Here is a 16151-nt window from a genome sequence, read left to right on the forward strand (position 1 = left end):
TCAAAACAGACATGCTATTGTTCTTGGTAAATCAGTATGCAGTTCAGCACAGCATTTTTCGCAAGATAATGCTGTATGATACATTATCTCAGGTGCACTTATCTGGAAAAAAATGAACGTTTTAAATTATGGGGGGTTGCCTGTTTGTAATTATTTCTGCAAGAATTAAGTGATTGGAGCAATTTCCAACTCCTTCTTGCTGCAATCAGATATGAAGCTGAATATGTATTTGCCAGAGGAAACAGTAATCTTGTCAAGTGCCCAGTCTTTCCATAATACATATTTAGGAAAATGCATAATGTGACTTATGGTTACACACTGCTAAGTCCATTGAAGCAAATGGATTTAGAACAGAGTAACTTCTTAGGTGGCTCAAGTGGTTAAGACGCTGAACTGCAGGCTGTGGAAGGTCGGTAGTTCAGCATTTCGAGACCCGAGTGTGCCGCATGACAGAGTGAGCGCCCGTCTCTAGTTCCAGCTCCTGCCAACCTAGCAGTTCGAAAGCAAGAAATTGCAAGTAGATAAATAGGTACCACTTCGATGGGAAGGTAACAGCATTCCGTGTGCCTTGGCATTTAGTCATGCCGGCCACATGACCACGGAAAAGTCTTCAGACAGCGCTGGCTCTTCAGCTTGGAAATGGAGATGAGCACCGCAACCCTAGAGTCAGATTCGACTGGCTTTCGAGGAAGGGAAACCTTGACCTTTATCTAACTTCTTAGGATTATACTGATAAGCATCATATGTTTCCACAGTTCTTAAGCAAATACAGACTGCAACTGGGGTGGGATTATGTACCTCTCCCCCATGTTATCTTCGGAAGCTTTGCTTTGTGTGCCCCCATGTACTGAAGCTGGGTAGATGTGCACCTTCTCAGTACTGGCATCTGTAATATGGGACCCTTTCCACTCTTCTAGTTCTTTAGATTTTTATTGCTGGTTTTTAAGAGTGATGGGTTAGTGTGATTCTGTTGCATTAAGTCCTCCTTGAAAAGAGAAAGATTTCTTCAAATGGAGAATGACCTTTTCTGATGGAAAAAGGTTTCTTCTGATGACAACGTCTTTATTTGTTGAAAAAAAAACTTTGCTGGCAAAGAACTTGGTGAAAGGGAGATATGGGATCCAGCTTAGAAGCAGTGAGTCACAGAATCCAATCTTTTGTGTTTTATTATTTATTTAAAATTTTATATATCTAAAATATTTATATACACACCTTTCCCATGAGCACCTCACCACCCATTGGCAAGTTATTGGGTAGCTCCACTTTTTAAAGCTTTCTTTTATCCTGTTACGTATTGTGTTGGGCTCTGTGTGGTTGCTAGCATTTGGTGCTTTAAATATTTTAATTGGTAGCTGTAATTTTAATACACTGTAAGCTGCTTCAGTTACAGTTCTGTAGAGAGGCAGAGTATAAATATTTATAAATAACAAACATATGATTACATTGTATTGAACTTATAACTATTAGGGGGAGAAGGAGGCCGGCTCAGGGTTAGATGGCCATCATGGGTAGTAGCCTCCATGATCATTACCCTGTCTAGCTCCACGTTCAAAGAAACTACCTAGTGAATTGGAAAGGAACATTTCCAACCTATCTTAGGCCCCGGTCACACGGGCCAGATAATGTGGGGGTGAGGCATGGCTGTTTGCCCCGGGGCAAAATAAAGCATGTTAGCTCAATCACACGGTCTCCTGAGTATTCGTGCTGTGGCAGGAAGCTCGCGATCACACGGCGATGCTGGAGCTGGCAAAGAAGCCGCACGGCAAGCGTTCCGTGTTTGTGGGCATGCGCAGTTCCACGGAGCAGCCCTGCTTCCAGTTTAGTGTTCGTGCGTATGTGCTTAGGGAAACCATCTGGTTTTTGACAGGACTCGGACGGGAGCCGGAAGCCACGGGATACTAGCACTCCCGCGATCAGATGCCCCTGCCGCGCGTTTTCCGGATACTACTGCACTTTCTGAGGTATTTTTTTACTGCACGTCTTCGGCGGGATGCCACGGGTTGGCTACGGGTACAGATGTTGCGGTGTGATCGCGCACCGAAAATCCGCCTACCATTCGTGCCTTTAGCGTGGCAAATCCTCCGTGTGAACAGGGCCTTAGCCATGTTTACTCAGAAATAGTCTCATTGGGTTTATTTCCAAATATGTATCCTTAGACCGCAGTATTGCCAAGGTAAAACAATAAAAAAATGAGAACACATATAAGACTTTCTCAAAGATTCTGAATGCCTGCCTACATGTTTTAAAAGTAATGAATTGTGGCATGAACAGGGAATTGCTGAAGCAGCTTCAATTATTTTGCATCTGTTCTTGTACGCCACCTGCATGATGAGAGAGAGGAGGGGATTTATGTTTACTGAAACCTATTTTCAAAGAGTTGCCACAAGTGCATTTTCCCCTTGCCCTCTAATCAGATAAGATAAAAAGCTAGCAAGTTTCTGCATTCAAGAAAAGAACGTTCATGAATTCTGGATTGTTAGAAAGTGTTTAGTATATGACACAGTATTCTTTAATTATGTAAAATAGTCTCCCTTACATACATTCAGATTCATAACTGGACTGTAGTTGTGACATCATTAGTCTCAAGTAACTGCCGGTGCTCACTATCATAGAATCATAGAATCACAGAGTTGGAAGGGGACATACAGGCCATCAACCTCCTGCTCAATGCAGAATCAGCCTAGGGCATCCCCGACAAGTGTTTGTCCAGAGTGACTAAACTTTCCATTTTCATGCATGTAATGAAGCATGTTGTTAAAGAATAATTATCTATTTTATGATGCCTTTAAATTAGTAGGTTGGCCTAAAGAACAATTGTTCAGCCATGCCATGAGCCTCTCCTGCAGCTGTGTGGAATCCTCTTATTCTGAAATGCGAGAAAAGTGGAGATGGCTTCCTTCTCTATGCCTCACATATAATGTTCTGATTATATTTTAAAATGTTAATTAGCCCTGGTTTTATTTATTTACTGAACAGTAGTATAGAGCCCAAGAAGGTAAATTGGTAGATGTTGCATTCCCAGTGTTTTAAGGCTGGGGATCATTTTGCCTCAGCTCCTTTAGTTCAAATGAGGCATGAGGCTTTTCGGTGCAGTCCCTTGGGGCACAGCCAGTGGGGAGGTGCAGTTTACCAGCCTTTATTCTAGCTGTGACTTTCATCCACCAGGATTTTCTGCTGGCTCCTGAACTATCCACCTTCCCTTTGGACATCATGGGATTAGCTGATCCCTTCTGGGGACAAGCAGGATTTTTTTGGGTTTCCCTGGAATGTAGGGATGCCACTCGCCAGATGCATACAGCTCTGCATCCCTGAAGTGATGACATCACTCTGTGTGATGTTATTGCATTGGGGACAGCCCCTCCACCTCCCGACAAGCCCCCCCCCAATCCCCCCACTGGGGAGAAAATGGGACCTGGCAACTCTACTGGATTGGCTATAGGGGAAGCCTTTTTTCACCTGTTTTGTGATTCCATAGTTCTTTTTTCTTATGGGAGTGAAGGTTGGTTAATTAGGCCTTGTTTTTAGACTGTAGACCATAAGTAGTGTGGTAGGGATTGGGCAGGCTGATGATGATAGGTACTGGTGATTGGCAAGCACTCTGAGATATCTCTAGCGATGGAAGGTATGTCCAGAACACTGCATCACTGGCTGTGCAATGAGGTGCGGCTGGGAAGGAGTGCCCTAGCTGCTGATAACACCTTTTCTGAACCTGATAGTGGCTTTGTGGTGCATCAGAGGAGAGGAAGGGGATGAGTATCTCGGCACAGTTTGTGCAGGCAATGACAAACAAGGCCAGCAGAAGATGCTGGCTGAATTTGGAGTCAGGATGGGTCTGCCCAACAAAGGCAACCATTGACAGGCTACCTAGAACAGCCTGCCCACAAATATGGTAGCATATTTCAACTATGATGTAGGTCAGCTTAACAAATTAATAAAGTGGATCATCAGGATGTCTTTGGCAAAGGCATAATAGAATCTTATATTTTGGGATGTTACTAAAATATTTCTATCCAGAGTTGACTAACGATATGAAATCTTTCTTTCAGCCGCTCTTATTTGTGGTAACAGAAATAATTGTGCCCAGTTTTCCAATAACCTAGATTGGCTAATTAGCAAATTGGACAGACTAGAATCGTCTTCAGGTGAGATATTTTTATCTATAAAGAAGAATATTGGTGCATGTTATATTATATACCAATAATTTTGTTTCCTGTTATATAAGAGCTGAGGCACCTCAAAATTACCCAGTGAATTAGGCCCTTGGACCATTTTATACCTCAAAATTAGACCCCAGTGCTATTCTTTTGAAAGGCTATAGTATTAAAGTCTTCGGTGTAAGAGATACACATGGACCAATTCTGCACTGACATTTTTGTCACTCATTTGTCCCTATTGCTTCAGGGTTCCCCCCCCCCAAAGTGTTTTGCTCTCTCTAGTAGTCCCAGAGTGAGCAAAACACACGTGGAAAAGGGGAGGACCCAAAGCAATAGGGAAAAATTAGTGACACAAATGTCAGTGTGGAATTGGTCGTGGGAGTCCTTGAATTAGCAGGGAAACTGACCGTAATAATCTATCATGTTTGAAACAATATTTCAGAAATAAATGCTATATTTAGATGAATTCACAAACTAAATATTCACAATTTTATTAGTTCTGTGATATCAGTGACTGTTTCCTGATCAGCATTTATTGTTCATGTATTTAGAAAAAATATAGGCCTGCTGTCCAGTAGCGTTCCAATCTCCAGGTGCAGCCTGGAGATCTCCCTAAATTACAACTGATCTCCAGACCACAGAGATCTGTTCCCCAGGGAAAAAATGGCTACTTTGGAGGATGGAAAGGGAATTATGCCTCACTGTGGCCCCATCCTTCCCCAAACCCTGCTGTCCCTAGGCTCCACTCCCAAATATCCAGGAATTTCCCAACCCAAAGATGGTAACCTTCCTTTCCAGACATCTCCTTGAGGCAACAAACAAGATAAAACAATTTAATGCAAAGATTTTGAGCTGAGGTGATTGGGGCAGTGTATTCTGGAAAATGTAGAAGCTGGTGAGTGTTTGGTAAAGTGGCTGGTGGGTGGGTCTGGATTGACAGGGAAGCTGCTATCAGAGGAGGCTGTTTTGTAATGACTGAGGAAGCTAGCACATCTCAAGTAAGTATGAGCGTACTGAATGATGCTCCTATTTCTGTGGTACAATCTGCTCTGAATTCATTTCTAGAAAGAGAAGTGTCTGGCTATAGTTTACCTAAGGATTATTCTGACAATCTTTGATAAAATCAGGAGTGATTCTGCACATTAAAAACTGTGAATTTGAACTGGATTTCCACTGAACTAAACAGTTTTATTTACAATTCTGTGAAAAAGATGCTGTAGTATATGTTTGGGTAACCTTTTCCTTGGCGTTCATATACACACATTTACTTGTTATGGGTCTTTTGGTATTTGATCTTAAATGTTAATGACTCTGTCATCTACTGCCACAGATAGCTGGAGTGAAATAAGTCTTAACTGTATTTAGACATAGATTTTGAAAGCCTAAGCCTAAATTGCCCTGACTTTGATGGCCCAGGCTAGCCCAGTCTCGTCAGATCTCAGAAGCAAGACAGGGTCGGCCCTGATTAGTACTTGGTTGGGAGACCACCAAGGAAGTCTAGGGTCGCAACACAGAGGCAGGCAATGGCAGGCCACCTCCATTTGTCTCTTGCTTTGAAAACCCTACAGGGTCGCCATCACTCAACTGCAACTTGATGGCACTTTCCACACAAGCCTAAGTTAAATAACTGTCTCATGGTCCTCAGTGCCTGTTTCAAAGACTTTCATTCTTTACAGGTTAAAGCTTTGGGAGACCAAAAATACAGAAATATTTTCTTCCTTTCCCTTTAGGGTGTTATTTTCCCCCAAGTTTTTGAACTGTGTTTGGTATGCTTGATTTTGTTTTAAATGTCAAAACTATCTCTGTGCCTGTGGCATTCCTATAGGTATTTTGGAAGTCTTGCACTGCATCTTGATTGAAAGCCCAGAGGCTTTAAATTTGATAGAAGAATGTCATATAAAATCTGTCATCTCACTGCTGGATAAGCATGGACGCAACTATAAGGTAGGCTTGGCAAATGAAGGGTTTGTTACTGGTCTGCAGAAGAATTTATAGAAAAAGAAAATGGGTCTATAATTTTACCTCTATATTGTATTGCAAAAGGAAGTAAACAAATATTGATGGAAATCTTTTTTGCAAACAATAAAACAATTTTGTTTTCTAATTTCTCTGGTTGTGAAATTCAGGATTCTTTCACAAACAGACATTCAGCTCAACCATACTGACTGGCTCCCTATTAACAAATCAGTTACAGGAACATCCCCTGCCAACCTATAGCAACTTTATCCCTCCATAGAGCAAATTAGCCCCTCCCACCATAACAGGTGTTATGCATTTCATTGATGTCCAACTGTAGCTAAACTTTTTTTAAAAATCTTATTAATTTTCCAACAAAAAGATGAGTGAAATAGAAAATATTGACACAACATAATAATAATCAAACACAACATAACACACTTATTCTAATTTCCTTCTGTTACTACACCATTACCCAACTCCTAATTCAAGCATATACAAGCTTTCTAGCAACTACAGAGGAAACAATAAATATAAAACTCATTAAGAGACAGGTCACATGATGCAATGAGAGGGAGAGCAAGCTTAAGCCACACAGCCACTGCATTGGCTCAAAGCCAGGGTAAGGAGTGACTACTGTCCCTCCCCTGCTTAGTTAATTAAATTAAATTACATTAAATTAGAGTTGCCCTGAATTCCTGCTCTAGCCAGAAGTGACATTCATGTTGAGGGTGAAGATGGTGATTTCCCCCCCTTACACTGCCCAAAGAAGTGGCAACAGGAAGCATGGGTTGCTGGCAGGAGGTCTCCTGCCATTGAGAGAGACCTGGCAGCCCTTGGTTCTTCTGATCTCCTGCTATGCTTTATTTTGGCCCCATTCACATGGAGGATTTGCTGCAGGAGAGTGACTAGTGAATGGCGGATTTTCCGTGCGCAATCACACCGCAGCATCTGGGAAGTGGAGTGCACCCATGGCCAACCCGTGGCATACCACCGAAAATGCGGAGTTAAAAAATACCTAGTCGAACGTAGTAGCAACCGGTTTGCCACGGGCTGCCTCCGGAATGCGTCGGTGTGATCGTGCCAGTGCGCCGCTTTTCCCTCCGGCCCCTCATTGACGCAGAGGGAAGGTACCGTGGCATGCCACCGATGTGTGGGATCACATTATGGCACATTAAATTGCAGCGCCGCAAATAGCCACGCCTCACCCCCGCGTTATCCAGCCCATGTGACCGGGGCCTAAGTTACATTCTCATTTTACCTTCCAATTTTCTTATTTAATCTAAGCTTACTTTATACACCTAGCCTACAGTTCTTTTATTTCAAGTAAGTTTATATCTAAACCAAGTTCCAGTTTCTCTTTCAATATCTTCTTAAACATTTTCCCTCCTATCTTATCATTCATAGCAAAACTAAACCATCAGACTCGAATCTGAAAGAAATAATTAGTCAATATTATAAAATGGAATTATTACCATTACTCCTATAAGGACCTCTATAATCGGTCTCTTAGGCCTATTCCATTGTATATATAATCATATTTATTCTTTTCTTGTCTGTTGCTTCCAGTATATTATTCTTCCCTCTATTTTATTGCTACCAAATACACTGATTTTATTATTCAAAGAATAATACTCCTTGTAAATATCCCAAAAAGTACCAGTTTAAAGCAACACAAAATAAGAGTTTCAAATTACAAACAATAATAACTCACCTTCCTACTAATTATTATAAATGTTACAATATAAACCTCCTACTATACCAAAAACCAAAAGCCATCTCCTTTAACAGAAACCGTTGTGTCATAAATCATCAGGGAACAAATTTATCTATATATAATACAAACATAGAGAGAGAGAAACACTGCAGAGAGAAAACACATGACCAAAAAAGAAAGAACCATTTTCCCCTTCAACCATTACTTATCAATACATAGATTTCTGTGAGTTCTGTTTTTATTTTCTCCCATTTGTTTTTCAACGAGCCTCTCTTTAAGTTTTTATTGTCAAAGCTGGTTTTCTTCACATGTCCATCTTTATATGCAGAAAGCCTTCTTCCTGTCTTTCCCCATTTATGTTTCAGTGAGTCCTTCTTTAGCTTTTTATTGTCCTTACTCACTCTCTTCATAGCACATTTTATTTTCTTTTTAGGCAAATTCAACCTCTTTTTAAAAAAAATAGTTTGAGAACCTTCTTTTACCATTTCAAGTTCTGGCCAGTAGTTTATTGGTTCTTTCACGCGGCATATTTGTTTACTTCAGACTCTTCATTTTCCATAAGTGTGGGAGATATATCCTGTTTCCCCTCATCTTGGAAAGGAGCCTGTTGCTCATCCAGAGCCTGCCAAAACACCATTACTTCTTTCTCACCATCCAAATCCAAAGGGAGACTCTGAGGCTTTTCAAAGATATTTTTACATGCTGTTTTCATCGCTTGCCTAATTTCCTCTATGAGTATCTTTTGAAATTAGTCCCAAGAAAGGTTCCCAAGTTCTGTGTTCTCCCAGTCCTCAGTCTCTTCTGAAGCCATTTTAAAACTTTTTCTCTTAAACTGTTTAATAGTGTTTCCAATAATTCTGAAGCGTCATGCAACTCGAGACCCTCACAGCCATTGCTCTAAGTAGTTAATGGTTTAAACAAACAAAAAAAGTCATTTTCTCACCCCCACCACTTTGAAGCATAACTTTGATCCCCGCTCACTTTGTAGCCGCTTTCCATCAAGTTTGGCAATATTCGGGGGGGGGGGTATTTAAGAAGAAATCCTCACCTTTCGCTTTTATGCTTGATCAATGATATATCAAGTCTTCATTATTTGTAGTCTATTATGTTGTAAATCCAAAATCACTCTAAAATTGCTGGCTGCAGCTAAGCAAGACATGGCAGCCATGTCTTGCTCCGTTTTCCGTTCTTGTTTTGAGGCAGAACGACCTCACCACCGCATTTGCCATATGCTAGGGCAGTCGAAGATAAGCCTCCTGCTTCCTTACCCCCTTCCAGGCTGTCAGGTGGAGCCCTCCCTCCAGGCTGTCAGGCAGAGCCCACCCGGTCAGAAATCCCGGGGAGCTCCATAAGAAATGAAAAAGGAACAGGGCGATTCAGGAGCGTCCTGAAAACTGCCTCATCACCACACCGCAGTGCCAACTGTAGCTAAACTTTGATTAAACTGTAATTAAACTTCAGATCAGGATCTGAAAGTACAGTTTGGAGTGGATTTAAGATCATGGATTAAGGGAACCCTTTGTTAATTAAAAATTGCTATCTCAAAATGGGCTTTCCAGGTATTTTCTCTTAAATTTCCGCAAGTTTTGGTGATTTCTTTTGTAGCCATTTTGACAGCTGTTTTAAAACTAATTAACTTGTTTTATTTCTGCTTTGAAGCCATGTATGTGGAGAATAGACTGCCTATTTTTCATGTAAAATGTAGTAACAATAAGGTTTATGTGACTCCTTTTTCAATGAGAAACAATTTGTGATTTGTCTGCTATTGGTCTTATCCAATTATTATTCAAGTCTCTGAATCATCTCAGCTGTTCCCTTGCTTTAAGAAGAACAGTTCTCACTTTAAAAGTATGTTTTGTCTTTGAGACTATAAAGGCTTGCCTTTCTTTGAAGGACAACTAAGAAATACAACCTGGAGTAGGTTCCTTTTGGAGGAGAGAACACTGGAGGCTTCATAGTTTATTTGTTTTATCTACTATAGTTACAAATACAAAAGTTGAGCACTGAGGCAAAAGAGTCTTTTAATAGGTCACTAGATCCACCAACTGAAATCAGATCTCCAGGGAGATAAAGATTATCCAATGTACTTCAGCCAACTCTCAGCCTGTCTGCTTGCTTCTTGAGTGGTCTACTGCTTCTCTAGTGGTCTTTCAAACTCATACTGCCCCTTCCTTAAGGCGAAGGATGTTATCTTGAGCAAACTCTGATTAATACTAGAACAGAGCAGTTGCCCAATGATCAGTCCTGTTGCGGAATCTTCCAAAGCTATTAAGAAATGCTCAAACACCCACCAGTACTGAATGTTGGTCAGCATCATTGTGTGTACTGAATGTTGTGCAACAACTAATAATGTTTTCCAGGTCCTTGAAGTGCTTTGCTCCCTCTGTCTCTGTAATGGAGTAGCAGTGCGCGCCAATCAGAATTTAATCTGTGATAATCTTCTCCCTCGAAGAGACCTACTCTTGCAAACACGGCTGGTGAATGATGTAACAAGGTATCATGTATATGTCATAACTTGTATTTTATGAGGATATTTATTTAGAACTTTATATGCTGCCTCTCTTGATACCTGTCTGAGACGTCTTGATATCATAAATGATTTCTATAGTCTTGACCTGAATACTCCAGGCTAGCCCAGTCTTGGAAGATCTCAGAAGCCAAGCGGGGTCTACCCTGGTCAGTGTTTGGAGGGAGACCATGAAGGACTACCAGGGTCACTACATAGAGGCAAGCAATGGCAAATTACGTCTGAACGTCTCTTGCCTTGAAAACCATATGGGGTAACCATAAGTTGTCTGTGACTTGACAGCAAAATACTAGTATGAAAGGACTAGAAACAGTTCTTCAGAACTTAAAACTGTTTCTGCCACACTGCATTCTGCTCTTTTGTCCCCATCTTTTGTGAGATCTACATGAGACCTATTGGGACGTTTGCTTTTGCTTGCAAACAAACAAATACCTTTATTGGCATAAAATATTAAACAGTTGCCATAGGGTAAAACAATCCTATATGCTTTTGCTTGCAAATCATGAATAGGGTACTCAGGTTCCTACTATTAGGTTCATACATCAGAGACAGGTCTGCTCAAAGTAACATCCATTTATCAGCAAGAAAATTTGGGAGGGGAGTAACTGGTTTCAGGAGAAGACGCTCATGCAATCTACAAGTCTCACTAACAAAAATAAGGACCAAAATAAACATTGCAGTAGCCGTGCGTTTGACCGTTGACCACTGCCACCACCATTTTAGGGAAGAATTTGACCATTTGTAAAAGCTGCAAGGAACCAATCCTGATCAGGCCCAGTGCGCAGGGGAAATGATGTGATCTTGCCCCACCATGCCTTTCAGTGCTGAAACAGCTCCCCTCCCACAACTAGTGTGGCTTTAAGGAGCAGGGACTGCACGCTATGACATTAAACCAACACACACAAATATCAGAGGGGGGAACAGATTATTCCATTGTAAAGTACACAGTGGTATACCATACCTGTGCTTCTTGAATGAATTGAATATATAGCTAACAGTAGATTATCAGCAATACACAAAACTGAACAGCTGAACAAACCTTTAAAAATTCATATGGCATGTTGCTCTGTTTTGGTGAGAATGTTGCTCTGATTGGTGAGAACAGGATAGTCGTGTTTGATATTTACTGTGGTCCTAACTATGTGTACTCAAAAGTGAAATTGATACCAAAATATTACAAAATCACAGACCCTATCAAGCCATCATTGTGGTTGTTTTCATCAAATATATTTTATCTGTGTACTCTTCTTTACTTTATGAAGATTTGTTTAGCCTTGCTAGAAAAGTATATTTTCTCCCATTGAAAGACCCTGAAGGAACAACAATCTATGGCCACAAAAAATATGGTTTCATGTACAGGACCCTTTCACAATTGGCTGCTGCATACATAAAATTATGCTGGGCATACTGTTTTGAGTGGTAGTCCCCTGTATTCAGTATAATGACACTTCTGGTCTGGTAGTATATTTGCAGCAGGGACCAGTCAGATCTTTCTGGAAAATAGAGAAGAAATGGAATAACTGTTTTTGTTGTTTGATCTAGTAATCTGGCATTCAGTGGTGTAGCATTTCTTCAACAAGAAATTCATTTTTTTCTGTAACAGGTAATAGACATAGAAAGATCTTTTCCTAGGGACTTGCACAATCCCTTTTTAAGAGCCAGGGTGGTAGAGTGGAAAGAGTGTCACATTTGGACAAGAGGGACCCAGTGTGAAATCATCCTTCATTCAAAAAAATGCACAAAGTGGCTTGGGCCAGTTGCTTTCTCTCAGTCTAGCCAACCTCACAAGGCTGTTGCAAAGCTAAAATGAAGAAGTGAAGAACTGTGTGTACTATTCTTGCAGACAGAATATGCAGACACTTAACATGCAAGGGAAGCTGTTTACTGACTCACCGTAAGACAAGCTTCATTGCTTCAATAGTCCAAATTTAGCTCCAAATTAATCCTCTCACCAAGTGCAATGGCATTTTGATTTCCCCCTTTTAAATAAAGAAGAACTAGAACGAAAAACCATCCACTAATCAATGAAAAGGTGGTTGAAGTGAAAAAGGGGGATAAGCCTCATATTCAAACCCACCCAAAGACTGCAGTAGGGAAGAAAATGTGTTCCAATTCAGGGGGCAGCTCTCTCACAGCCATATTCCTCACTTTAGAAGGTGGGCAGACACGAAGGGCCTGAGAAGAAGATTGCCACATCCTTGACCTTCTGCTTTCACAATGGAACACCTTTTTCATGGCAGTATAACATTCACCACCTCAGTTTTGAGCTAATACTTAAGAAATTAAATGCACTATATCTTTATAGGAAGAGGACCAATTTTAAAAATTAATCATTACTACATTCATATTTTGAAAGTTTAACTTTTCAAAATGCATCTGGGGAGTAATCCCCAGTGCTAGGATTTCATGATGAGTGGTGGTGGTGACATTGTTCATGGCTCCCTCATTCTTACGTGCATAATATGAGGGATAAAGAAAGAGAGAAGGAAATAAAGAAGGAAGGAGGGAAAGATAAAGAGAAGGAAAGAAGGAAGGAAGGAAGAAGGAGGAAAAGAGTGAAAGAAAGAGAGAAAGAACAGGAAAGAGAGAAGGAAAGAAGAAGGGAATCACCACCGCACGTGGCCCACCCACCCACCCCTTGAGAGAGAGGAGGGAGAGGGGTGGCTGCGGGCCACGTGCCCGATCTCTGCTCAGAGATTGGGTGGGCAGGGGCCTCTGGCTCCATGCACTTAAAGGGGCTCCCTTTAAGTGCAGGAAGCCAGCAGGAAAGGGCCCTGCGCACCTGATCTCCGACCAGAGATTGGGTGTACAAGGCCTTCTGGCTCCCTGCACTTAAAGGGGCCCCCTTTCTTTTTTATTGCAGGGAGCTGGTGGGAAAGGGCCCCACACACCCGAGCTCCAAGTGGAAATCGAATGTGCGAGGCCTTCCGGCTCCCCCATGGCCCCCCCAGCCCCGATCAAGCCCCCCCTCAGCTTGCCCCCCCATCAGGCTGGGAAAACACCTTACTTCTTCTTGCTCTGGTGGCCCGATTGAGGACTGCTCAGTCGGGCTACCAGTGGGCTGTTGGGAGCAGGGGGCGTGGCCAAGCCGAAACATAGCCAGAACACCGTTCTGGTGCCTTTCAGCCCAAAATAGCCCTATAATCGGTATTAACTACACCACATTGACGGTTGGAAAAAATGTTTCTCTGTCTAAACTCTGGAGAGCCACTGCAAATCATAGCAGACATGATTGTTCATGTATGACTTTGTGCCACAATTATTCTTAACTATTCTGTGCATTCAGTCCTTGTGTATTATATCAATCTGATCTGATTTTGTAATTTACTTAAATACATAATTCCATTTTGCTTGGTCTTTTTTTATCTTCTGCGGTTTCAGTCAAAGCATAATATTGCAGAGAAAAACAAACAGTATAATATCAGTGAATGTAACTCACTACCTGTTCTGTGTTTTCTTTCAGTATGAGACCAAACATATTTCTGGGAATTGCTGAGGGCTCAGCACAATATAAAAAATGGTACTTTGAACTAATAATTGATCATGTAGATCCATTTTTGACAGCAGAACCCACACATCTGCGGGTTGGCTGGGCTTCAACATCAGGATATGCTCCTTATCCTGGAGGTGGAGAAGGATGGGGAGGCAATGGTGTTGGTGATGACCTATGCTCATATGGATTTGATGGACTTCATCTATGGTCTGGTGAGAAGTGATTTAATAACCTGCTCTAGCTATATTGTTTTACTGTTTGCCACTTTTCTTGATATAGATGTACACATTACTTCCTTAACACAAAGAATTAAGCTCACTGATGCCTACTTTGGTTGTTAGAGAAACGGAACAGTCTCCTTTGTTTGACTGGCCAGTGTAGCCAAAGGTGACTGGGGATTGCTGGGAGACTTTGTGTACTCTCAGAGAAGAAGGCCCCCAGTACTATTTATTTTGACTACAGTAAAGGGAAATTGATGAGTTTGTGAACTGCTGATTGCCCTCCCCAGCCTTCTAAATGGCTGCTCTGGGCACTGTAGTTCAGTGGTCTAGCTAATCTGACAAAAATTATGATGTTTTGATGATGTTTTGATGGTAGACATGGCCATTTACTATAGCAACTCAAGTGTCTGGAACAAACTCTGGTGTAAATAGATGGTAGTAGTAGGAGATTTTGCTCTGTTCTGCTTCAGCCACATATAACATCTAGTCTTGGTAAAGATGTTGAAAGCCCTGGGGCCAATCCACAATATTCCTGTTGGCCAGAGTCTTTGCAAGATGTGAAGCAAATTCTGCTAGAAGTGGGTGAAATCTGAAGGAGCTCAACATGTCTCAAATTGACTGGAAAACACTCTCACTACTGTGAAACACTCTGTCAAAATTTGCTAAAGCCTAGCATTAGCATTTTCTGAAAGTAGTAAGAATTCTTTAAGCTAGCTTTTGAAAGCCAGGGCTAAGTTTTCAAGGGCTGGAAATGTGGCATTTATTTTAATTGCACCACTTATCAAGCTGCATATGTTTTAGATGTAAATGAATGAGACTTATACCGAGACATAAATTAATGGCCATGAAGGTTGATACTTACCCCTTATTATAAAATTCATATCAGGCAACACAGCTGGCAGATGATATTAAAGATATTATTGTGGTATAGGACTTGGCTGTGAGCCAGGATGAGCACATATTTGGTTTATGTTCTAATTATGATTTAGCATGCTATCATTCCCATGTCACCTCTTGCTCAGTATCTCACTGGCACCAAATCTTCAAAACACTTTTTAAATTCCTTCATATTTTAAAATTAATTCATTATTTGGTGGGCAGAACTGCTGAAGAGGAAAAGGCCCAGATGATCCTCATAGACGGACTTTTTTTTGTATAAGTCTTTCTGGATCCATGCCTCAATGCAGAAAGCACAGAGTTAGTTCTTTGAACATTGATCATTAATGCATAAATGGGTGTGCACCTAAATGGTGAGGAACTTTCATAAGCTTGAAAAAAACACTTCTCTTTTAATGCCCTCCCAGACGTTGTGAATTGGAGTAAAAGTCATATCTTGTTGGCTAAAGCTGATTCTGAATGGGCAGGGGATGGAGTTCATCCAATTGACACTCCCTTTCTTGCCATGCTGCTCTGCAAAAGCAGCAGCAAATTCAGACAATGTAAAGGTATAGTAATGTAGTAAAAGAGAGATGTTGGCTGTCTTTCTGGATCCATGCCTCAATGCAGAAAGCATAGAGTTACTTCTTTGAACACTGATCATTAATGCATAAATGGGTGTGCACCTAAATGGTGAGGAACTTTCATAAGCTTGAAAAAAACACTTCTCTTTTAATGCCCTCCCAGACATTGTGAATTGGAGTAAAAGTCATATCTTGTTGGCTAAAGCTGATTCTGAATGGGCAGGGGATGGAGTTCATCCAATTGACACTCCCTTTCTTGCCATGCTGCTCTGCAAAAGCAGCAGCAAATTCAGACAATGTAAAGGTATAGTAATGTAGTAAAAGAGAGATGTTGGCTGGTTGCTTCAGCAATAGAGGTGTATCTCCCCAACACACACTCATACACTACCCTAAGCAGAGTTGCACACTTTTAAGTTCAGGTTTAAGTTTGTCAGGTTTGGGAATGAAGACAAATTACAGGTTTCATATGTACATGTGAAGCTGGTTTATATGGAATCGGACCATCAAGGTCACTGTGGTCTACTCAGAGGCAGCAGCTCTCTAGAGTCTCAGGCTGAGGTCTTGTGGATCACTTGCCATCTGATCCTTTTAACTGGAGATTTTGGTGAATGAACCTGGGACCT

General features: G+C 41.3%; 1 protein-coding gene across 1 annotated transcript in view; it reads left to right on the plus strand.

Annotated features, from left to right (window-relative positions):
• Window positions 1-3615: 3615 nt before the first annotated feature.
• RYR3 (ryanodine receptor 3) overlaps window positions 3616-16151 on the plus strand; it is a 366192-nt gene continuing 353656 nt past the window's right edge. The window contains exons 1-5 of the mRNA XM_015409322.1: window positions 3616-3622; window positions 4047-4142; window positions 5980-6098; window positions 10188-10321; window positions 13818-14059. Of these exons, the coding sequence (XP_015264808.1) occupies window positions 3616-3622; window positions 4047-4142; window positions 5980-6098; window positions 10188-10321; window positions 13818-14059 (598 nt within the window). The remainder of the gene's footprint in view (window positions 3623-4046; window positions 4143-5979; window positions 6099-10187; window positions 10322-13817; window positions 14060-16151) is intronic.

The sequence above is a fragment of the Gekko japonicus genome, unplaced genomic scaffold (genome assembly GCF_001447785.1).
Source record: "Gekko japonicus isolate JY-2015 unplaced genomic scaffold, Gekko_japonicus_V1.1 scaffold613, whole genome shotgun sequence".
Classification (NCBI taxonomy): Eukaryota; Metazoa; Chordata; class Lepidosauria; order Squamata; family Gekkonidae; genus Gekko; species Gekko japonicus.